The sequence below is a fragment of the Micromys minutus genome (assembly GCF_963924665.1).
Source record: "Micromys minutus genome assembly, chromosome: 10".
In the NCBI taxonomy this organism is placed as follows: Eukaryota; Metazoa; Chordata; class Mammalia; order Rodentia; family Muridae; genus Micromys; species Micromys minutus.
This window is the reverse complement of record NC_137979.1, coordinates 61,700,322-61,723,707: the sequence shown is the minus strand read 5'-3', so window position 1 is coordinate 61,723,707 and position 23,386 is coordinate 61,700,322. Positions and strand designations below refer to the sequence as shown.

Here is a 23,386-nt window from a genome sequence, read left to right as displayed (position 1 = left end):
TCTTAACTCACTGGCCTGTTGTTGTGAAGAGACACCATGGCAATTCTTACAAAAGGAAGCATTGATTGTAGGCTTAGCTTACAGTTTCAGAGGGTTGGTCCATGATCATCATGTTGGGAAGCAGGCTGGTGTGGTGCTGGAGCAGTAGCCGAGAGCTTTGCATCCTGATCGAGGCAATAGGCAGATCAAAACACTGGGCATGGCATTGGCTTTCTTGTTGACATACTTCCTCCAACAAAGCCACACCTCCTAATCCTTCCTAAACAGTTCTACCAGACTATTGACTAAGCATTCGAATATAGCAGCCTGTGGGGCTGTTCTCATTTGAACCACCACAGCCTGTAATTCCAGTTCTTGTGAGGCTGAGGCTGAATGATTGCTCCAGTGTCTAGACTCGTGGCTGCCTTCTACGGAGCTTGTTTGAACAGGTTAGTCATGTTCTTTGGCATGTGTCAGAGGTTCATCCTTCTAAGGCACTGAATATATTGTGTTGTAGGAACGCAAAATTTTAGACTTTTAAAAATTAGAGCTGGGAGTGCTGCTCAGTGTTCCCTCTAACATCCGTGGGGCCCTATGCGCTTCTCTCGGCATGGCAAAAATAATAAATGTTTAAAAAGAAAAAAACAAGAAAAGCTTATGTTTTTTTTTTTTTTTTTTTTGCTTATCCACTTATTGATTAATGCATATTAAATTTGCTCAGTGTCTCTTACTACTCAAAGTAACAGTGCAGGACTAGAGAGATGTTTTACTAGTTAGGAGCTCCTGCTGTTCTTCAAAGGGACCTGTGCTCCATTCCCCGCACATGGGAAGTTTACTTGGCAGTTTACAACTGTGTGTAACTCCATTTTAGGAGTTCTAGTGCCCTGTTTTTGTTCCTATGGGCACCAGGCACTCATGTGGTACACATACATAATACATGCATGCGTACATACATACATACATACAGGCATCCATATGTGATAAAATTAAGTTGTTTTACGCGTGAATTAAAAAAGAAGGGCTGGAGAGATGGGTCAGTGGTTAAGAGCACTGGCTGCTCTTCCAGAGGTGCTGAGTTCATTCCCAGCAACCACATGGTGGCTCCGATGCCCTCTTCTGGTGTGTCTGAAGAGAGTGACAGTGGGCTCACATACATGAAGTAAATAAATCTTTAAAAAAAATACAATGATATTATGAACATCTGCTTGTTGCTTGTTTTCATTTCTGCATGTGCCAATATGTATGAGATGTATGTGTTCATGCATGTGTGCTTTCTTGTGGGGGTCAGACTGGTTCCCAACCTTAGTTTTTGAGACAGACTCTCTCACTGAACCTGAAGCTTACCAGTTTAGCTGATCGGTCTGGTTCCATGAGTTCCAAGGACCCACCTGCCTCACTATTCTCAGCTTTTCAGGTGGCTACTGGGAATCACACCCAGGCCCTCTGCTTTCATGGGAAGTGCTTAACCGATGTGCTTAGCTCTCCCCTTTCAATGCCCAGCCTGAGACCTCATCATTATTAACTCTTTCCCCGTCTTCTTATTAAAACGAAGATCATTTACTGTATGAGTATTAACAACTGTCCTTTTTCTTTTTTCTAAGGGGTCACTTTAGTTATTTTGCAATAAGGTCTTCAAGAGACAGACTTGAGCTTAAACCAGAGCTAAATTTTATCCTAATGCTGGCATGTACCAGCTGTGTGGCCCAATTAAATTTATTTGGCTTTGTTGTTAAGCCACATTAAATAACAAGTTGTTATTTTTAAATACAGTTCCATTTATTGGAATAATTAAGTTTATAACTTCATTACTCCAAAAATAAATAGTACAAGATTTAATATTTTCCACTTACAGGCAGGACATTTGTTTATACTGTGACCTTAATAAGGGAAAACTATGCAAAGAGAAGGCTTCCAGCAAGAACCATTAGCACGAGATAGCCACTGCTAAAATCTGAAATTATTTGCATGTTTGCTTTATACAAAATAAAGTTTTTATGACTCGAAGATTTGAAGGTTTGGGTGTGGAATTTTGCCACAAGAAGTAAATTACCATTTCTGGGGTCTAAACGTGTCATGTTGTGTTTTGCTCTTTGGCATGCTACATAGCAATTATGTGTTGAAAACATCTGTAGTCTAAATTTTTTCTTTTTCTAAGATTTATTTATTTATTCTATATAAGTACACTGTCTCTGTCTTCAGACACACCAGAAGACACTTTATTCTTTATAAGTACACTGTCTCTGTCTTCAGCACACATTTCACACATCTCGGCTGTGCTGTGTATACAGACACACAGATGCACAGAAGAGGGGCCAGGGCTTGCAGCTTGAGGCACAAACCTGTCTGGCTTTCCTTTTCCTGTTCCGCGCTGTGGAAAAGAGGGACAATGCCGAGATGAACGCTCACCCTGATAAAGCTCTGGGAGAGTCTCCTTTCTGGAAGAGGCAAACAAGGACTGTAAATCAGACCCTCTAGTCACGAAAACACTGTTTTCTACACCAAACTGCAGTCTTTTGTTTTGCTTATCTGGTGGAGGAACCAGCATATTTAGCACAGTCCCCTGTCCAGAATAAAATGGGAAATGAAACAAAAACAAAGACTGCACTGCCCTGTGTGATTCTACAAACAAAAACCTGGCTTCTGAACCTAGATAGCAAATTTAGACCAGCTAGAGAGATGGCTCAGCAGTTAAGAGCACTGACTGCTCTTCCAGAGGTCCTGAGTTCAATTCCCAGTAACCACATGGCAGCTCACAAACATCTATAAAGGGATCTGATGCCTGCTGGTGTGTTTGAAGACAGCTACAGTGTGCTCATATACACTTAAAAAAAAAAAAAAAAAAAAAAGGCATGCCACCAGCCCCTTCCTTCTTATAAAATTTGGTGAAATTAGCCAAGCATGGTGGCAGAGACCTGGGGTCTCGGCCCATAGGAGGTAAAGGAAGAAGAGCCGGCAGTTCCAGGTCCCCCTCAGCTACCTAATGACTTTAAGAGCATCTCTCATGAGAGCATGTCACATAAGAGCCCGTCTCAAAAGAAAGGCAAACTGTGTTTCTGCTAGAACCCTGCCATCTGCTTACCCTGGTGCTTTGGGTCATTAGAGCTCCTGGCTTGCTGGGTTATGTCACTGTCCTATGTAAACCAGTAATCCAATGACCTCCCGCCCCACATTCTTGCCTGACTGCTGTTAGGTCCCACACTGAGTTCATTCTGGGCAACTCTGGTTACCAAGATGGCTTCTTAACATTCCTTGCTGGGGCAAGCCACCCTCCATGTTAATAAGCAAACAAATAAACCAACAACGTATCTTGTGTTCCCTGTGCTGAGGGTGGGTGGGGGCCCAGGACCGTGTAGAGATGTTAGGCAAATGCTTTGTCTCTGAACTACATCTCTCTCAGCTTTTAGGTTGGGTTTTGTTGTTGTTGTTGGTTTGGTTTGGTTATTTGAGACTGGATCTCAGTATGTAGTGCAGGCTATATAATTATAGGCACATAACACCACACCCAGCCAAATCTTTTTTTTCCCAATTTCACCTAATGTCTAAGAAACATAAATCCTGATTTATAGGAAATACATCTCAGATACAACAGTAATGGCTCAGTTTGTTTGAGAAGACTGCTCTCTACTGAAGGCATTGAGGCTCCTCCTCTCTATCAATTATGCGTTTGGAAAATAGGGCCAGCAAGTATCCAGCATAAATGATTAATGCTGTGCTGGGGTGCACAAGCCAGCTGCTGTGTTTCTCTGTTCAGCAGGCTTCAAGGTGCAGCTTGTTGCAACTTTGGTTTGGGCACTGCTGCTCTTTGCAAGGGTTTTCCTGATCTTTAGTTTAAGAATGGTCTCAGCCATGAGTTCAAATTTAGTAGATGTTTCTGGACTAAAGCCCCGAGTCTAGAAATAAGAGCTGAATGTTCAGTTCTGTATTCTGCTACAGCTGTCGTCTTCCTCTCCCTTCCTGTGGGTTCTCTGTAGCTGGAAGCGCTAAAACTCTGCTTCCCAGCTTACTGAAAAGAGTCTCAAAAACGACAGCTGACTGGGAGTTTATATTTACCCTAGCTGTATCACACACAAGGCGTTGTGGTTTCATAAGTTCTTTGTGTTGAGAGTCAAATATGAGCATATTGACAGAATTTTCTAAGGTCTGAGCCCTTTCCTTGGATAGTCTACCCTAGGGTCGGATTAGAGAAATTCGAGGGTGCAGGATGTGGTGCCTGTCATCTTAGCACAGTAGAGGCAGGAGTTCAAGGCCAACCTCAGCTACTTAAGCAAGTTTGAAGCCAGCCTAGGCTATGTGAAACCCTGTCTCAAAAACAACTCCAAAACCAAGCAAGCAAACCAGTGAACCAAGAAATTTAGAATGAGAGGAATTTGTGTCCCTATCAAAGTTACAATAAGCCACTAGATAAGTGGTTCTCAACCTTCCCAGCACCCAGGGCCCTTTAATGAAGTTCTTCCTGTTGTGTAATCCGCAGCCATAGAATTACTTTCATTGCTGCTTCGTAACTGTCATTTTCCTACTGTTATTCATCGCAGTGTAGATATCCAGTATACAAGATGCTCTTAGACAACCCCAGTGAAAAAAAGTCACTTGACCTGGATTGCATTGGGACCCACAAGTTGAGAACCCTCACACTACTAGGCTTGCCAGTGTCCCTAAGTTTCTTATTGACCTTTGAGATGATCTCACTTTGTAGCCCAGGCTGGCCTTGGATCCTTATGCCTCAGTCTCCCAAGTGCTAGGATTGTAGGTTCACATCATTGTGCTGACCACCTTCCTTGCTCAGCAGCAAGTCAGTGTGGAGAGCCTGCATTAGAAGGATTATTGAGGTAGAGGAGTGCTAAGAGGCAGGGGGGAGACCGGGTACAAGCCACATTTAAAAACTCTAGGCAAAGATGATACAGGTGTATAAATACTTTATACCTATAGTTAAGATTCTCAAATGTTCAGGAACCACCTCACGGTAAGGTGGAAAAGTCAGGACCAAGCTGAGCCTGGTATTACATGCTTGTAATTCTAGCACTTGGGAGGCTGAGGCAGGAAGATGGGTTCTAGGCCTACAGGGGCTTCACAGAGTGAAACTCTGTCCCAAAAACTGAACAGGGGGCTTGTGGTGGAGGTCCCAGCACTTAGGAAGCATATGCAGGCAGATCTGTGTGTTCAAGACTAGCCTCGTCTGCATAGCGAATTCTAGGCCCTTGTGGACTATATAGATGAGACCCAATCTCAAAAACAAACCAACCAACCAACAAACAGGGTATCATTAGATGGCTCAGTTGTTAACGTGTTTGCTTTGCTATGTGAACACGAGGGCCCTTGTAAAAAGTGGAGTGTGGTCTGTTTGCAGACCCAGCTGCGGGGAGGGGGAAACAGGTGAATCTCTGGGCTCACTGGCCAGCCAGCTTAGTCTAGTCAGTGGGCTGCAGGTCCCATTGATACTGACTGATCTCTGGTGCCTGTGTGCGTGCACACTCTCTCTCTCACACACACTCACACACACTCACACACATTCACACACACTCACACTCACACACATTCACACACACACAAACACACACTTATATACACACACTCACATACACACTCACACACTTATACACACACTCGTGTACACACACACACACACACACACACACACGGCAAGTAGCAAAATGCAAGTAGCAAAATACAAATAGGTTCACTGGTGGCTGTTCAAAGACTTTCTTGCCTTTTGGCTAATGGTGTTCTAGGTCAGGATAAGGACTCAAGCTCGTTACAAGAGCAGAAGCTGCCTGTTTGTTTCCAGTTGTCGGATGAGCTTTTGCGGATTTTGTGCCAGAAGAAATGTATCTGATTCTCTTTTGGGAACCCTAACCTCTTTCCTCGCCTCACTTCTCCCTCCGTTGAGCCCCATGTCACTCTGCTTGTCTGATTCTTGTCTGTCACTCTCCAGGCAGCTACTTTGCCAGCCACTTCATCATGGGAGGAGAGAAGTTTGACTCCACGCATCCAGAGGGTTACCTGTTTGGTGAGAACAGCGACCTGAACTTCCTGGGAAACAGGCCAGTGGCGGTAAGGGTGTAATCTTTTTTCTGGCTTGCGGGCCTCAGCGAGCAGTTCAAGCAGCCCTGTTAAGGACAAGTCTGTTGGTGTGGCAGGGGGCTCTAGGGGTCAGCTGTCTTGGCGCTGCAAGACTGGGGGAGCTTGGAGCTTTCCTGAGGATTCACACTTCTCCTTAACCAGTCCTGACCAGCGAAGGCAAGAATGGTGTTTATTGTGGTGGGCTAGACGAAGCAGGAAGCCTGTACAAAACAGAAAGCCTTGGTAAATATTTGTTGAGTGAATGAATGATGTTTCCCTGGCTTTGCACAGCCATGACAGCACTTTGGGGGCTGAGGCAAGGGGATTGCTGCAAATTCAAAGCAATCTTAGGCTACAGGGTCAGCCCCCTCCCCCCCCCGTTAAATATTTATTTATTTTTTTGAGATAGGGTCTCTTCTTTTTTTCTCTCTTACAACTTTATTTTTTAAAAAAGAGGGGTACATATACAGATTTTTAAAGGCATTTTGGCATAACATTATATGAATATTTTTGTCAGTACTTAATTCTTTTAGAGGTTTGATAGCGTGCATTGAGATCCCACTAGTTACCATAAGCATAAAGTACATGTAGGACAGAACGTAACATGGAAAGATTTCTTGGTGAGTATAGATTAGGCATAATGATCTTTGAATACCAAAAATTGCCACAAGGCTAAGTTCTTAGCTTTTGGATTATTAATGATTTAAGGTTGATAGGGTCTCTTTTATGTAGCTCTGGCTGTCCTGGAATTTGTTTTTTAGACCAGGTTGGTCTTGAACTCACAGAGCTGCACCTTTGCCTCCTGAGTGCTGAGATTAAAGGTGTGGACTACCAAGCCAAGTTTATTATATTTTATCTTTGTAATAATTTCACTTGGTAGGACAGACTGTCCTGGAATTCACTCTGTGGTCTAGAACTCATGGCTGTCTTTCTGCCTTGGCTTCCTGAATGCAGGATTGCAAGCCTGGGCCGCCATGTTTACCTGTCCCTGGACTTGCTGTCACTTCCTTTCATTTCATCAGTGTGCCGTCCAGGGTAGTGGTCAAAATGGCATACAGAGACGGAGCCTGGTCCAGGGCCCTTTCCAGTTTTACATGGAACTTTCTCCCTGTCTTACAAGCACATCTGCCTTACTGAAAGTCAGGTTTTTGCCTCTTGCTACCTCTAAAACTCTCTCTTCACAAAGCTTCCACATTAGTGGGGCAGATAGAACAGGCAACAGGAAATGTTAGGTAGGAGGGTCTGGAGTGAGGGGGTGCTGTAGGTGTTGTGGGAGGGAGTGGGAGGGCGTGCTGTGAGCCATTGCTGGGGTGACAGACTTAGATGGGGCTTTGCGAACTGGAACTGACTGTTGACTGGGGAAAGGGCTGCCACCTGGAGAGAGGCACTGGGTGTAGGTCAAAGCCCCCTATATTTGTAAACTTGTCAAACAGTCACTGAGCAACTGCCATGTACCAGTTCTGTGGTGGGTGCTAAGGACACAGGGCTGAAGTGACGGAGTTTATTTCTCTTGTAACAAATAGAGGAGGCAGGCTGGCCTGTGGCAAGAGTAGAGAGCTGGGTGGGCTGCGCTGCCTGAGAGGCTGTCATCCCTCCTAAGGCTGGGAAAGGACCCCTGTTCTAACATAGTCTTTGTAGTACCACTTTCTAAGTAACGGTGCAGGGACATGTCTGCTGACAGGAGCTCTGTGAAGTCAGGTCAGTTTGGGACAAATGGCAAGTTCTAGGCCAGTCTGTGCTACAGAAGAAACCACACACACACACACACACACACACACACACACACCTTCTGCTTCAAATCAGGTTATCTCAAGCAATATTTATCAAATGTCTATCTTGATTTTGCTCCTCCTCCTGCCTTAGCAGTCAGCATGAGGGGTGTTTCCTCTGTCTCGGAGAGCCAAGTGAGGGCCCGTCCTCATTCACCAAGGCAGCTTAGAAAATGGGCTTGATGTCTGTATCTGCTTCTTTCTTTTCTCTGATGTGAGGCGTGAGCGTGTACGTGGGTGCATACGTGCGTGTGCGTGTGTGTGTTTAAACAGCCTCTTCTTCGTGTGAAGATGACTTGAAGACAAGCAAAAGGTCCTTTTAAATAGGCACACTCATGATGACCCACTTTCCCCAAGGTGAGTCACCTCGTGTAAATCTCCCGGAGGACACTGGGTGACTGAGCTCCTCCCCAGTTACTAGGTAGCTGCCTTGACCTTAAGTGTGAGGCTCCCCGCCCCCACCCAGTGGAGAATGACGTGTGTTCCTGTTGGTGTGCTTCCGTAGCGCTCAGTATGCACTGACATTCAGTGCTGATCGGAGGTTTTTGTAATCATACTAAGTTGGGTTCAGGGGCGCATGCCTCTAATGTGGCACTTCAGAGGCTGAGGTGGGAAGGGGTCAAGTTTGAGGCCAGTTTGGGTTTCATATGGAGACACTTTCAAAAAACCAGAACTGGCCAGCTGTGGTGGCCCATTTCTATAACTTCAGCACTTGCCCCCAGTGATGGTGGCACCTTTAATCCTAGAGGCGAGGTAGGAGGCAGGAGGATGTCTGTGAGTCCGATTATAGCCTAATTTACAGAGTTCCAGGACAGCTAGGGCCCTCTCTTGAAAAGCAAACAAGCAAACAACTGCAGCCTTTGGGATGCTGAGGCAGGAGAATGGTTGTGAGGCCGGACTGGGCTGTAACATGAGACACCGTCTCTAAAATAAAAGGCAGTGTAGAGGATAAATGTAGCGTGTATTTCCTCTCTCTCCTCTTAAGCAGCATATGTGTTACCTCATCTTGTCTTCCGCCTAACGGAAAAGGCGCCCATTCAACAGGTGCACAGGGCAGGAGTTTAATATTGCCAAGCCGGCAAAGGAGCCAGTCAGATGCTGAACCTCACTGTCTGCCTCAGAGCCTCGGCACTCGCTGTTTTGTATGGGTCAGGCATACCCAATTTTCTCCGCTTCCTGGCATGAACCCTTTATGTGGACAGGATCGCCAAGAGCGTTTGGTTGAGATCTAAAATGGCTCAAGAATTGCTGTGCCCTCCTGGAGCGTTCCCTCAGAGAGTAAGCATGTGGTATGTAATTCCATCTGCTGAGCTGACCTCTGGCTTTGCCAGGATGCTCTTTAGGTTTGATTGGGGGACATCCTGAAACCTAGAGGAGACACGGAGCTTTGGTTCCATAGAACTAACTTGACTCTCAAGTGACAGGGCTGGGTGTCTGCTTGTGAGCATCAGGTTACAGAGCAGTGAAGACAGCCTTTTAAAGCCATCCAGCAGTAGGGGGCAAGAGCCACTCCTCTTTCCAGAAGGGAGGGGGCACAGGCAGAGAACCTTATTGAAATAATTGTCGGATTGAAATATAAATGCCACAGACTTCCTGGCTCCTGGAGTCTGTAGAACTTAACAGGTATTTCCTGCCATTCCCAAATGGGCAGCTCATTCCTTCCCTGGAATGCCAGGGCTCTCCCACCTAGTGTACTTCTTCAGGATTGTTCACTAGCTCTTAGGGTCGGATTTGAGTGAATGAGTGTCTATCTGTCCAGAAAGGTGGCTGAAGAGAGAATGAGGGTTTAAAGTATTATTTGTATCTTGTTATTAACCTCTGTGACCTTGGAAGGTCTCAGATTACCCACGTATAAAGTAGGGGTGGTTCTGACTTTAGAGGAATGCAATTCTTGGAAGATACCTTCGGATGAGAAGCTGTCCTGGGACAGCGACAGCTGTGTATGCCAACCTTTCCTCCAGTTATCTCTTCAGCTGCTGCTCACTGTGGGCGGGTGGACCATCCACTGTGCCTTTATTGTTTATTGGCTTGTCTTTACAGTGCCACATGTCAAACAAACAGTCTCATGCATGGGAAGCAAGTTACCTACCGTTGAGCTGCACCCTTAGCATGTATGTTGGGTTTAAGGTGCTGGTTGGGATTTTTATTTTTCGTTTGTTTGGTTTTGGCAGTGTTTTCCTATGTATCGCAGACTGGCCCCAAACTCAAAATCCTTTTGCAGTATCTCCAAAGAGCTGGGGTTGTAAGTGTGCACCCCACTCCCAGCTTCTTCCGTGCTGTTGTAAGCAACGCCCTGGGCTTCTGAAGGCCTCTGGGAACCACAGCAGAGAGATGCAGAGTAAGGACCATCCCAGCCCTGGAAAGTGCAGGCAGAGCAGCTACTGGCCTCTCTGTCCCTGTTTAGAGTCCGTTTGCTGAGGAAAACCAGTAAAGCTCTGAGTTACTTAGTCGGGACTGTCTCTGCAACGCCGTCCTCTCTGCTTGTAGCCAGGAGTCCGAGTAACGTTCTCTCGTTCTCAGGAAATGTGCTGCGTTTTAGTCCAGCCTCGACAGTTCCCATCACGCTGTGTTCTCTGAAGTGACCTGTTCATGCCTCGCCCCACATGCTCTCTGCAGCAAGGCTACTGAGGACTGTGGAGCACCTGTGTGCTTTCCTTCCCTCTGCCAGAGATGTGCCCAGAGTTCTACCAAATGCGGCGTCCGCAATCCTGTGCTCTTATTAGCATGTGTTGCAGGAGAATGCATCCCAGTTTGGGGGGCTGGCGCCCAGGGTCATGCCCTGCCCGGCATTCTACCGCTGAGCTGCGTCTCCAGAACAAGAACAGGCCTGTTGTTTTAACAGGCAGCCTCAGGTAGCCCAGGCTGGCTTTACACTTGCTATGTGGCAGCCGTTTTAGACTCCTGATTCCTGTCTTTCTTCCTGTCTGTCTTCCTTTCTTCCTTTCTTTCTTTCTTATTTTTTTTAGTGATTTATTTATTTTTATTTTATGTGTTTAATGACTCGCCTGCATGTCTGTCTTTGTGAGGGTGCCGGATCCCTGGAGCTGGAGTTGCATCTGGGTTCTGGGAATTGTCTTTGGGAGAGCAGCCAGTACTGTTAACTGCTGAGCCATCTCCCAGCCCCACCTGTCTTTCAAGTGCAGGTTTTCAGACGTGCTGCCATGTGCAGCTAGAGGCAAGGTTTCTCCCTTTCTTTCTGTCTTAATTTTTTTTTTTCTGCCAGCATGTCACACACACACATGTGAAGATGAAGGATGGTTCAGGAATTTGTTCTCTCCTCCCACTGTGAGTCCCAGGGATCAGATTCTGGTCATCGGACTTGTACCTGTGGTCTTGCTATGGTGCCTAGGCTGGCCTTTCTTTCATTTCTGAACTCAAGTGATTCATTCCTGCCTCACGTCTCTAACTAGGTGAAGTGATTGGATTTTGCCTCAGTGCCCATCTCAGGCCAGGTTGTTGACAGGAGAGTACTAGTGTATTAACTTGTGAAGTAGGATTTTGTACATAGTAACTCTGGGAGTGAGGGTGGGAGGCAAGGAGAGAGAGAGTTTTCAGGCAGCCATGGTGCCATTTGATGTTCCTGAAGAAAGCAGGGTGGAGTAAGCGGGCTCACACCTCACTCTGATGTGCTGAGCTAGCACTGTGGGAGAGAAGACCGAGTGTCCTGGCACAGAGAGCGGGTTCCCATCTAGGGGCTTGAGCAGGATGTCCAGGGTGGGAGAGCCGGGAAGGCACCGGGCCTGAGGTAGCAGCGGCAGGAAGAGCACTGAGCAGGAGCAGTACAGTGGCTCCCGAGCACAGCGCTGTAAGGATCGGTTGTGGTGCTGCTTAGAGGGGAAAGCAGAGGGCAGACGGAGCCCCGTCTGAGGGGCTGTGACTAGCGTTCCAAGTGTGCATTGCCTTTGACTGGCTTTGAGGATAGATTAAGGTCATAGCTAGTCACCAGGTCTCAGAAAGGCAGGGAATAATTTATTTTATTATATCTTATTATTTTTTCAAGCCAGTTGTGTTGACACTCTAATCCTAGACTTGAGATGGAGATGTCTGGGGATACTTACTGGCAAACCGTGAACCCCAGATCCTCAGATTCATTGGGTTTCTGGAGGCGGCTCCCGCCTATAACTCGTGCACACACGGGAGGCCAGAGCATGACGGCTGTTGTGAGTTAGAGGTGAGCATGAGGCACAGAGTGAGAATTTGTCTCCAAAACCAGCACTATCTGCCTTCCTGGTCTTTTCTTTAACCATTGATTCTCATCATTTTTAATTACAAATGTCTGTATGTCTGTATGCGTGTGTGCATATGGGTGTGGTGCCCATGGAGACCAGAAGAGGGCATCAGACTCCCTCTAGAGTTACAGACCCCTGTGTGCTGCTTCATGTGTGTCTCGACGCCAGACTCGAGTCCTCTAGAAGAACACTAAGTGATCTAATTCCCAGTCTGTTCCTCTCTTGGTTTTCTCCTGTTTGAGACAATCATCTCCTTTCATAATCATTACACCCAGCCAGCTGTCGGGGATTCAGCCAAGCAAGTGAACACAGCTCCTCCAGGTGATGCTGCACAGTACGTGGAGGGAGGGAGGCAGCGGGAGGGGGCAAGGCTGTCCAGTCAGACCACACAAGCAACATGCCCTGCTCTCCTGTGAGGTCTGGACTTCTATCCTTCGTCAATATATTTTCGCTTTTAAGATTTTTTTTTTTACTTTATATGTATGAGTGTTTTCCCTGCATGTATGTGTGTACCACATGCATGCAGGGCCCTCAGAGGCCAGAAGACAGTGGCAGATGGCCTGTACTGGAGTCACAGACAGTTGTGAGCCATCGCATGAGTGCTGGGAACTGAACCCAGGTCCTCTGCAAGAACAAAGGATGTGAACAGCAGAGCCATCTCGTCAGCTCCTCGCCAGTCGTTATTTAATTGGGACTCAGTTAATATACATTCTGGTGACATGAGTGAGCTGTGGGGATGTGAGGATGAATTCAGATGACCAGTTATCCAGGTAAGACCCCAGGTCTCAGTAGGCATGAAGAGTGTACAGGTTGATGCCGAGAGAGATGGGCTTGTGCTGAGAACCAATAGGAGGGGTAGAATCCAGGCTATAGCAACCAGAGCATCTTCTGGACCCTCCAGAAGTAAGTTAGTAAGTTAGTAAGTTTCCCTGACTTCTACAGCAGGCCTGTTCTAGTATGATGCTCCTCTGTGTAGACTCTAAATGCTTCCTTTAAAGACTCACCCCATTTCTTAGTCCTTCAGGGCCTGCCAGGGGTGTATTATTCAGGTCCCTCAACACCTCTGACATTAAAAAAGCAATATTTTGATATCTGAGCCTAGCTATGGCAGTGGCTGGGAGAGCAAATGGGGGCAGGTCTGTAGGCAAGTACTGCTGATCAGATGTACACATACCGTGTAGTCGTTACGCAAAGGGGAGAAGGGTAAGTAAGGGCAGGTTCTTCTGTTTTCAGGGAGAGGGAGTGGCCCCCTTTACAGGGGTTCTGGGATTCATGGTTTTCCAGTAAATATACCCAGACAGTTCCATCTCAAATGGAGTTCACTTCATTTCTACGTAGGCCCTTCACATAGCACACTTGGCTTCACTGAAAGGCCAGCCTGTACTTAACTCTACAGCCTTTCTTCTCTCATTCCCTCTCCCCACCAGTCTGTCTGTCTCTTGTATCTCAGTCTGGCTGACAATTCACTTGAATTCCTGGTCCTCCGTCACCCTCCCAGGATCTGAGACTCTAGGTGTGTACCACCATGCCTATAGCTTCATGCTGTATTTTGCATGCAAGATGGGCTGCATCTCCAGCCTCTGTTTTCGTTTTGTTTTGCGTCAGGATCTCCTGGTATAGCTTAGGTGGCCTTGAACTCCTGCCTTAGGCTCCCAGGTTCTGGGATTACCAGTGTGCAGGCTAAATTCTGCTACTCTTAAATGCTTGTGCCTCCGATTCAGTATTGCCAGAGAAGGTTCTCTGGCAGTCAGAGTTGGCTTTACATTGTTGACCATCACTATACCTGACGTTGTCATTTTCTCTTTTCATTGTGGATGCCTGTGAATAATCACCACCCACCCTACAGTCCTGCTGGAACCACCTCTCCTATACCTCCTGTTCCAGTGACATCAAACCAACCAGTGCAGTGAATGCCACATGGTTCCTGCCTCCCTTCACCTTGCAGGAAAATTCACAGAATGCTAGGGACCAGCTGTCACACCGCTGCCCCACAGTGGATCCCCTTTGCTATCTGACTGATGGGTAACTCATCTCCAAAATCCCATCTGCAGAAACCATTGGTGTTTTGTTTTTGCTCTGCGACATTCTTAGTCTACAAACCCAGCCACCTCTGAGCCTCTGACTCTTTAAGTGCTAGGATTATATTCTCACACCACCATGCCAAAGCTGTCTTAGGCAATTTGCGAATCTGACCACAACCAGATTCTGCCACACAGGGTCCCCCAGTCTTGTCTCTTCCCTCAGGTCTGTCATCACCTCCTCTCTAGTCTCCCCAGGTGTTGATTCTTCTGACACGCTTTGTATCCCAGTCCATCCTTTCAGCGTAAGTCGGCACACCAGCACATGCAGGTGTGCGCTACTGTGGCAAATGCAAGACCTCCCTCAGGCTCAGTTCTTCAGATTTCAGGTCTGTATGGTTGGAAGCTGAGAAGCCCTGCTTAACTTCCTATTTTCAACGGCTTCTCCAAGCTACACCTCAAAAGTGAGAGTTAGATCCATATACCTGTAATTTCAAATGTAAACTATACGTAACTAGTGTATTGCCTATACTAGAAAGTGGATAAACAATGTGGCTAAAGCTTCTGAAGCACAGGACAAGTATTTCCTTATGTACGATTTTTCTTAATTTCAGTGGCCAGTGTCATTTTCTGCCGTGTTAGTGGTAAGAAATGACGAGCAGTTAGTTTCTCTGGGCTCAGTCTTGCCACAGGTTGGTTCCTTGTCTCTTTCACAGTCTTGGGCTTTCTGAGCTTGAATTTCTGAGTGTTAGCCCAGAGCGGTGCAGAACGTTCAGCTAGTTTTGCAGTTTGGTGAGACAGTTAAGTATTTCACTAGCCACAAAGTAAGGCAGGGTGACATCACATCAGCTCTTACAGAGAAGACTGTTCCACAGACTCAAGCCTCTTAGTGTAGCAGAGGCAGGTGGATCTTTGCAAGTTCAAGGTCAGTCTGGTCTACAGAGTGAGTTCTAGAACAATCAAGGCTATGTAGAGAAACCCTGTTTGGGGAAAAAAAGAAAATAATTTAATTTGTATTAATTCCTGCCTGGCTATGGTTGTCTTCAAATTTTTTGTTTATTGACAGGATCTCATGTTGCCAAGATTTTCCTTCATCTGCTAATCTGCCTCAACCCCTGAAGGTTTATGTTTACGCCAGAGTTCATCTAAAAGGACAGGAGAACGTGTCCAGGGTTCCACCATAGAAGAAGACAGCAGGTGTCCCTACTGAGATGTTTTGTCTTTGTACTTAAGTGAAAGTGGGCGACTTTCAGTGGAGCCTGCAGAGCCATACCAGGCTGTAGGGACTTCCCTGCCTTCTCCCCACTGGACATTGCCTCTCACAGTGTTCTGTGCCTTCCAGACGTGTCGTCTACGGAGGGCCAAGCTATGAGGGTAGGAAACAGATCCGTGGCTGCCAGTATCTGAAGGACAGGAGAGGAGGGGCGGCTCAAGGTTTTGGGAGCTTGGTTTTATTAATTGATTAATTACTGTCTGCTTGTCATCCTGTTGCACATTGAAGTCATTTCATGACCAGAAGCTCTACGTAGAAAATGCCTCCTTGTGTGATTTCTCTCGGGCTGAGAGCTGTGAGCGGAAATAAATTTTCTTTCACAAGGTGCTTTTGGTCATGGCTTAACCACAGTGATAGGAACTCTAAGATGTTTTCTTTCTCTCTCTCCCTCCCCATCCCTCCCCCCCTTCTTGAAATAGAGTGTTTAACTATGCATTCCTGGCTAATCTAGAATTTACAGAGCTCTGTCTGCCTCAGACTCCTGAGTGCTGGGATTGAAGGCATGTGCTGATACCCTGACAGGGTTGGAATTTATGTCTCTGTTGGAAGTGTGCTTCTCAAACCCAGAAAGTAAACTCCAATATTCTTGGAAAACACAATCTTTCCAGGGTCACAGCAAAGTAATGTATAGGCTAATTGTGTTCAGGACAAGTGCTCTGGGGTTTATCAATAATAGATACTTAATTGCTTATATATTTTCTTTCATTGCTTATATATTTCATTTGCACATTGTTTTTTTTTAAGATTTCTTTTTATTATTTTTAACTGTGTGTATGTGTGCGGATATTCACACATGCAGGTGGGCACCCTCGGAGTGGCATTATGAAAAACAGAAATAATTAAGAAACGAAGCACGCATTCCAGGTAGAATGTGTTATTGAGGATGATGTCACCCTTGCTGATTGCTGATCCGTGACATGCCTCTGAAAGCCTTTTCACTTGACCCCAGTCCCCTGGAGGATAGGCAGGAGCTGTAAGTCTTGTTCTACAGATGGGGACACTGATGTCCCAAGACATCTATAATGACTTATCTAGTGTCCTCTGTCAAGTCATAGGGAGCACAGAGGCAAGGTCTTGATCTGGCTTCTGGTGCCACCCTCGGGTTATTAAATCATGTAGCTTAAGAAACACTAAATGCCAAAGAAACTTAACAAGTCCAGTACTGTGGCCCACAGGGGACTCGTGGGGCAGAGATGAGAGGATGCTAAAAGTTCAAGACCACGTTGGTCTACATAGTGAGTCCCAGACCAGCCAGGCTGCACAACACAACCTTGTCACACAGGAGAAAACAGAACTACCTGGTGACCTACCCTTTTCCAGTTATATTTGTGAGTGTTAATTGTGCACATGTGCCCTTAGGTCTGAGAGGCAGTACTCAGTGTAGTGAGGCACACAGGGGCACACACTGACTATATATTTCTGCATGTGCTGGTTTCAACATACAGGTGGCCCTAAAACAAGATCAAAGTGGGGTTTCCCTTCAGGCTTATAATGTCCAACAGCGTTTTGCCTTCCTCCCTCTCTCTCTCTCCCTCTTCCTACCCCCCCCTCACACACACACACACACACACACACACACACACACACACACACACACACACACACACGCAGCTGTGGTGGAAGTCTCTCTGTCTGACAGGACAGTGCCGCTGAGAGCGAGGACAGCTGTGGTGCTCAGCAGACAAGCTCTGAAGCATCTGGTTGAAGGAATTTCCTCGAAATGTCTTTGAAACATTCTGAAACCAAGTACACTCTCACCCGCTTCCTGTTGCCGTTGTGGTCCTTACGGGAAATGATACTCACTGGTGTTACAGTTCAAAGAAAAGTTTGGTTTATTTTTTTCTGCCTTTTTTTTCTCTCTCTTTTTCTCTTCTTTTTTTTTTTGGGTGTGTGTGGGGGGGTGCCACTTCACACCTTGAACTTGTGATCTCTCTGCCTCTGCCTTCTAAATGCTGGGATTACATGTACTATCACACCCAGCAAATTTTCTACTTTCAGTGATACATACATTTTAATGAGACAGTTCTACTGAAGGCTATAAAGACCCTTCTAGGCCAAAGAGTCTAACAGCATCCCTAAGCGGCATACCTATTTCATTTTCTAGCCTGTCCATGAGCAAGTGACTTAGGACCTGTGATTATACAGAAATTAGTTATATTCCTGTTTTCTCAGAGGGAAGAACTAAGAGTGAGCTCACAGTGGAACGCAGTTTTCAGCCGCATCTTCTATAATTCATTTTAATTTTTTAAAGATTTATTTATTGATATGTATGAGTCCACCTTTGCTGTCTTTAGAGACACCAGAAGAGGGCGGCAGATCCCATTACAAATGGTTGTGAGCCACCATGTGGTTGCTGGGATTTGAACTCAGAACCTCTGGAAGAGCAGTCAGTGCTCTTAACTGCTGAGCCCTCTCTCGAGCCCTTTGGTTGGGTTTTTCAAGACAGGGTTTCTCTGTGTAGCCCTGACTTGCTTTGTAGACCAGGCTGGCCTTAAACTCAGAGATCTATCTGCCTTTACCTCCCAAGAATTTGGATTAAAGATGTTTACCACCACTGTCCAGCAATCATTTTTAAATAAAGTGTATTAATGTATTTTGTGTGCACACACATGGATTACATATTCAGAAAGTCATTACAGGACTGCCTTGAGGGTTTCCTCTTCTCTGTGGCTCCTAGGGATTGAGTTCACTCACTCATCCATCTGTATGCCGTATTCTTAAGGAAATAGGCTTGGTTGGGTGAAGCAACTTGTCTAAGCCCGCACACCTTTCACTAGTAGGTCCTGTTTTTCTATGACCTATTTCAAAGTCTGAATTACAGATTATTAATTTAAAATTTTTAAACAGGGTTTCACTATGTAGACTGGGCTGGCCTTGAACTCACAAAAATCAGCTGGCTTCTACTCTCCGAGTGCTGGCGATAAAGGTGTGCCACACTACACGTTCTGAGTTGCAGATTTTGTAGAGTACTGTCAGGTCATTATTACATTATTGCAGAGGTATTCCTTATACTACGGTATTCTTGCTATCAGAGTAGTCCATGTATTATTGTAGTATAGTATTATAGTATTCTGTGTGCCACGGTGTCCCGTGTACCATAGTATAGTATTCTGTATATTATAGGATTCCGTGTACTATAGTATTTTGTGTAGTATAGCATTCCTTGTGTTATTATAGTATAGAAATGTAGTATTCCTGGATCCACTATTGATCAATCTGTGTTACTTGATCCAGACAGTACAGACTTACCTACTGAAAGCTGCCACCTTTCCCTATTTTGTTAGAGGCCAGTCACTAAGTCCTCCTGCTGAACGTTTTTGGACTTCCTACTTAATTGTGGAGCTGTGTGTTCTTCACAGGTTATTATCAAGCATAAAAGAATCTTTGTATGAGTGGCCAGGCTGAGAATTATAAATGTAACTTATACTAATGATGTTGGGGGATGGGTAGTATGAATTACCTATTTTTATCACATTGACTTATTGGGGTATTTTTTATGTGCATTTTGGTGTGTGTGACAGGCTTGGGGATGCATGTGCCACAACACTCATGTGGAGGTGAGAAGACAACTCACAGGAGTTGGCTCTTCCTTTCCACTCGGTGGATACTTAGGTGGGTACTTGGCAGCTAGGGTTTGCCAAGCTTGGTAGCAAGTGATTTTACCCACAGAGCCATGTTGCTGTTCCATGAATCACTTCATAAAGAATTTCTGTCTTTGCTTTACAGCTTGTGTAAACTTGGAGCATGGCCCTTTGATTGTGTGTTTGCTTGAGACACGATCTCCTTAAGTAGAGCAGGCTGGCCTCAAACCGTCATCTCTCCTGCTTCTGCCTCAGGAGTACTGATTACAGGCAGGAGCCGCCACACCAGCCAAAGCTCGGCGTCAAGGAAGCAGAAGAGCAGAGAGCACTCAGAGAGGATGAGGATGACTCAGGGTGTGGGGAGCCCCATGTCCTGAGCTTGACAGATTGTGGGGTCTGACTTTTGTCTCTAACTTGGATCATGTAGAAGGTACAATTGTAGCTACTAGAGTTCAGTGTGTGACTTAAAGATTTTATAAAAGCCAAAGAAAGTAATCCAGCTAGTTGGTTTAACTTAGCTGCTCCTTGCTCTTGGGAGATGTCTGGAGGGCAGTTGGCGGCTTCATGAAGCTCAGGGCTCTGCAGGACAAAATCAATGGCATCTTGTTATATTCCCTTCAGAGCACATTTTCATCAGTTTCTTTGTTGTAATAATTTGGAAGTCTAGTAGACATACTGTGTATAGTGTGTGTGCTGTGTATGCTGTGTGTACTGTGTGTACTGTGTGTGCTGCTGTGTATGATGTGTGTGCTGTGTATACTGTGTGTACTGTGTGTGCTGTGTGTGCTGTGTGTACTGTGTATGCTGTGTGTGCTGTGTGTGCTGTGTGTACTGTGTATGCTGTGTGTGCTGTGTATGCTGTGTATGCTGTGTGTGCTGTGTATACTGTGTGTGCTGTGTGTACTGTGTGTGCTGTGTGTGCTGTGTATGTTGTGTGTACTGTGTGTACTGTGTGTGCTGTGCTGTGTGTGCTGTGTGTGCTGTGTATGCTGTGTATACTGTGTGTGCTGTGTGTGCTGTGTGTACTGTGTATGCTGTGTGTGCTGTGTGTACTGTGTGTGCTGTGTGTGCTGTGTGTACTGTGTATGCTGTGTGTGCTGTGTGTGCTGTGTATGTTGTGTGTACTGTGTGTACTGTGTGTGCTGTGCTGTGTGTGCTGTGTGTACTGTGTATACTGTGTGTGCTGTATGTGCTGTGTGTGCTGTGTGTACTGTGTGTGCTGTGTGTATTGTGTGTACTGTGTGTGCTGTGTACTGTGTGTGCTGTGTGTGCTGTGTGCTGTGTGTGCTGTGTGTACATTGTATGCTGTGCGTGCTGTGTGTGCTGTGTATGATGTGTGTGCTGTGTGTGCTGTGTGTGCTGTGTATGATGTGTGTGCTGTGTGTACTGTGTGTGCTGTGTGTGCTGTGTGTGCTGTGTGTGCTGTGTATGATGTGTGTACTGTGTGTACTGTGTGTACTGTGTGTGCTGTGTGTACTGTGTGTACTGTGTGTACTGTGTGTGCTGTGTGTACATTGTGTGCTGTGTGTGCTGTGTGTGCTGTGTGTACTGTGTGTGCTGTGTGTACTGTGTGTGCTGTGTGTGCTATGTATGATGTATGTACTGTGTGTGCTGTGTGTGCTGTGTATGATGTGTGTGCTGTGTATGCTGTATGTACTGTGTGTGCTGTGTGTGCTGTGTGTGCTGTGTATGATGTGTGTGCTGTGTATGCTGTGTGTACTGTGTGTGCTGTGTGTGCTGTGTGTACTGTGTGTGCTGTGTGTGCTGTGTGTGCTGTGTATGATGTGTGTACTGTGTGTGCTGTGTGTGCTGTGTGTGCTGTGTGTACTGTGTGTGCTGTGTGTACTGTGTGTGCTGTGTGTGCTGTGTGTACTGTGTGTGCTGTGTGTACTGTGTGTGCTGTGTGTGCTGTGTGTGCTGTGACTTTATTTTGTGTCATTTTCATTATTCTCCTTAAACGACATCTGAATTTCAGGAGCAGCTAGAGAAAATACAGTCTCGTAGTTTCTGGCTGAGTAATGGCTTTCTTCCAATGGCTGCATTTTCAGGTGCACGGGCTGGGCACAGTGATTGGCTTACAGAACAAACCGTTTCTGGATTTCATACTACTTCTCTTTTCTGCAGTTAGAGATGAGAACTAGGAGCTTCAGAGCATCTTTTCTCCAAGGAATCTGCTGGAGTCATAACAACTCTTGTAATTTATCTCAGCTCTCTCACATCAGGAGCTGTCGCTGTCCTCATAGCCTCAGATCCCATCACAGATGGTTGTGAGCCACCATGTGGTTGCTGGGAGTTGGACTCCGGACCTCTGAAAGAGCAGTCAGTGCTCTAACCACTGAACCATCTCTCCAGCCCATATCTATCAGGAGTTTTTTTTTGTTTTTGTTTTTTGTTTTTTTGTTTTTTTGCCTGCAACAGTGCCTGCAGAGTCCAGAGGCATCGGGTCTCCTGAAGCTAAAGTTACAGTGGAAACCAAATTCTCTGTCAGATCGCTTTGCGCTTTTAACTGCTTCTCAGGAGCTTTAAAATGGATTATTTCATTGGAAAATTGGAGGCCATGTTAGGGTTTTAATTTCTTGTATGTTTTTGAAATGGAGATGGAGAATATTTTGGTTCCATTGCCTTTGTTAGTAATTGGGCAAAAAGAAATGCCTCTGTTTTTAAAAAGCTGGAAACTAGCACTTTCAAATGTTTCTTCAGGGAAAGTGTGTGTGTGTGTGTGTGTGTGTGTGTGTGTGTGTGTCATTTTAAAATCCTGTCTCAGCTGGCCCTGGTACTTGCTGCTCTGAGCATATCCTTCATGTAGTGTCAGGCATTTCATCCTCTTTGAAAGTAGCTTTTGTTTGTGCACTGTTACTGTGAGTCTCCTGCTGAGAGGCAGCCGGGTGTGTGTGGAGGCGGAGTAACTGTTACTCACTATTAACGGTCCCTGGGAGGAAGGGGTGACTGTGTCTGCTTAACCAAGAGCATCCCATCTCCTGCCGGACAGTCTCTGCGAGCTGGAGGAGGACGTAGTGCTTTAGTCCTGCTGAGAAGGAAGCTGTCTTCTCACTGGGACCTGGAATCCAGTGAGTCAGTTTGTCACCGAAGCAGCCCACGTTGCTCTGTAGAATCAGAGCCGAGCTGAGTCAAAACGCAGACCCTAAGAAACAAGTTGCACCTGGATGTCACTAAGCACAAAGCACAGGACTTCAAGTTCGCCTGCTCTGAGCTCTGCTTTCACATTCTGGTTACATACTATGTTAACAGAGAATTCCCTAATTGAATAATTGCTTAATTAAATATTTTGGAAAAGGTCAACATTAGGTGTGACGTCATATGACCGTGACATTGGTGCTGTGCTCACAGTGAGGGGACCTTGCGGTGTAATTAGTAGACACAGATTTGCTTTCTCTCTTGGTGAATTCCTTTGGCAGCCAAATCTAAACACAGCACTATTGTGTTCAAAATCATCCCGTGACACTTGTTTGGGGTCACCTTCATAGTTTTGGGTGAAAACTTGTTGCTTTGGTGACCACGCCTTAGCAAGGCGGGAAACGTGTGGAAGAGTTTCTGCTGCTGATACGGAGCAGTCATTCCAGTCTGCAGCAGGCACGTAGTCTGTCCCAGGGATAGGGCTGCTCATGGCCGTCCATATTCTCACAGCAGTTTTCAAGCAGAGACCAAACTGTTCTCCACTGAGGTCTGATGTAGCTCAGGTAGGCCGAGGTCTGATGTAGCTCAGGTTGGCCGAGGTCTGATGTAGCTCAGGTTGGCCGAGGTCTGATGTAGCTCAGGTTGGCCTAGGTCTGATGTAGCTCAGGTTGGCCTAGGTCTGATGGATTACTGTGTAGCCTTGAACTCGTATCTTCCTGCCTCCTTCTCTCAGTGCTGGGGTTACAGGGGTGCACCTCCAAGATGGGCATGTTGGTTTTGTTTCTCAGTTTGTTCCCAAGGTCTTACTATGTAGCTCTGACTGTCCTGGAACTCACTATGTAGACCAAGCTGACCTTAAACTCAGAAATCCAAGAGCTTCTGCTTCCCAGGTGCTGGAATTAAAGGCGCGTGCAACTATGACCCAGCTTCCTGTCGTAAGTGTGGATTCCAGGTGATGTTCTGATCACGACTACAGAATCCCTTAAACTTTTCTATATGTTTATATTTTCTGATTATATGAAGCTGGTGGGGGGGAGGTATGAAATTTGAATAAGAAATATATTAGTAGAGGAAAATGAAACTTGAACATTTGTAAAGCTTTCTGGCTTTAATAACTTCTGTTTATATAAGATGTTAACAGAATAATGCTTCTGGAAACTTGAGTAAAATAAAGTTTTAAAAAATGAGCCAGGCAGCGGTGGCAACTCCTTTAATCCTAGGGCCCAGGAGGCACAGGTAGGCAGATCTCTGGGAGTTCAAAGCCAGCCTGGCCTGCAGAGCAAGTTCTAGGACAGCCAGGGCTACACAGAGAAACACTGTTGAAAGGAAGGAGGGAGGGAAGGGA

At 46.0% G+C, this 23,386-nt stretch overlaps 1 protein-coding gene across 2 annotated transcripts in view; it reads left to right on the top strand.

Moving 5' to 3' along the window:
* The window catches only part of RNF157 (ring finger protein 157), a 65,541-nt gene that overhangs the window by 9,311 nt on the left and 32,844 nt on the right, over positions 1–23,386 (top strand). For both annotated transcript variants that reach the window (XM_080923056.1, XM_080923055.1), the window contains exon 2: positions 5,909–6,027. In XM_080923056.1, coding sequence (XP_080779182.1) covers positions 5,909–6,027 — 119 coding nt within the window. The remainder of the gene's footprint in view (positions 1–5,908; positions 6,028–23,386) is intronic.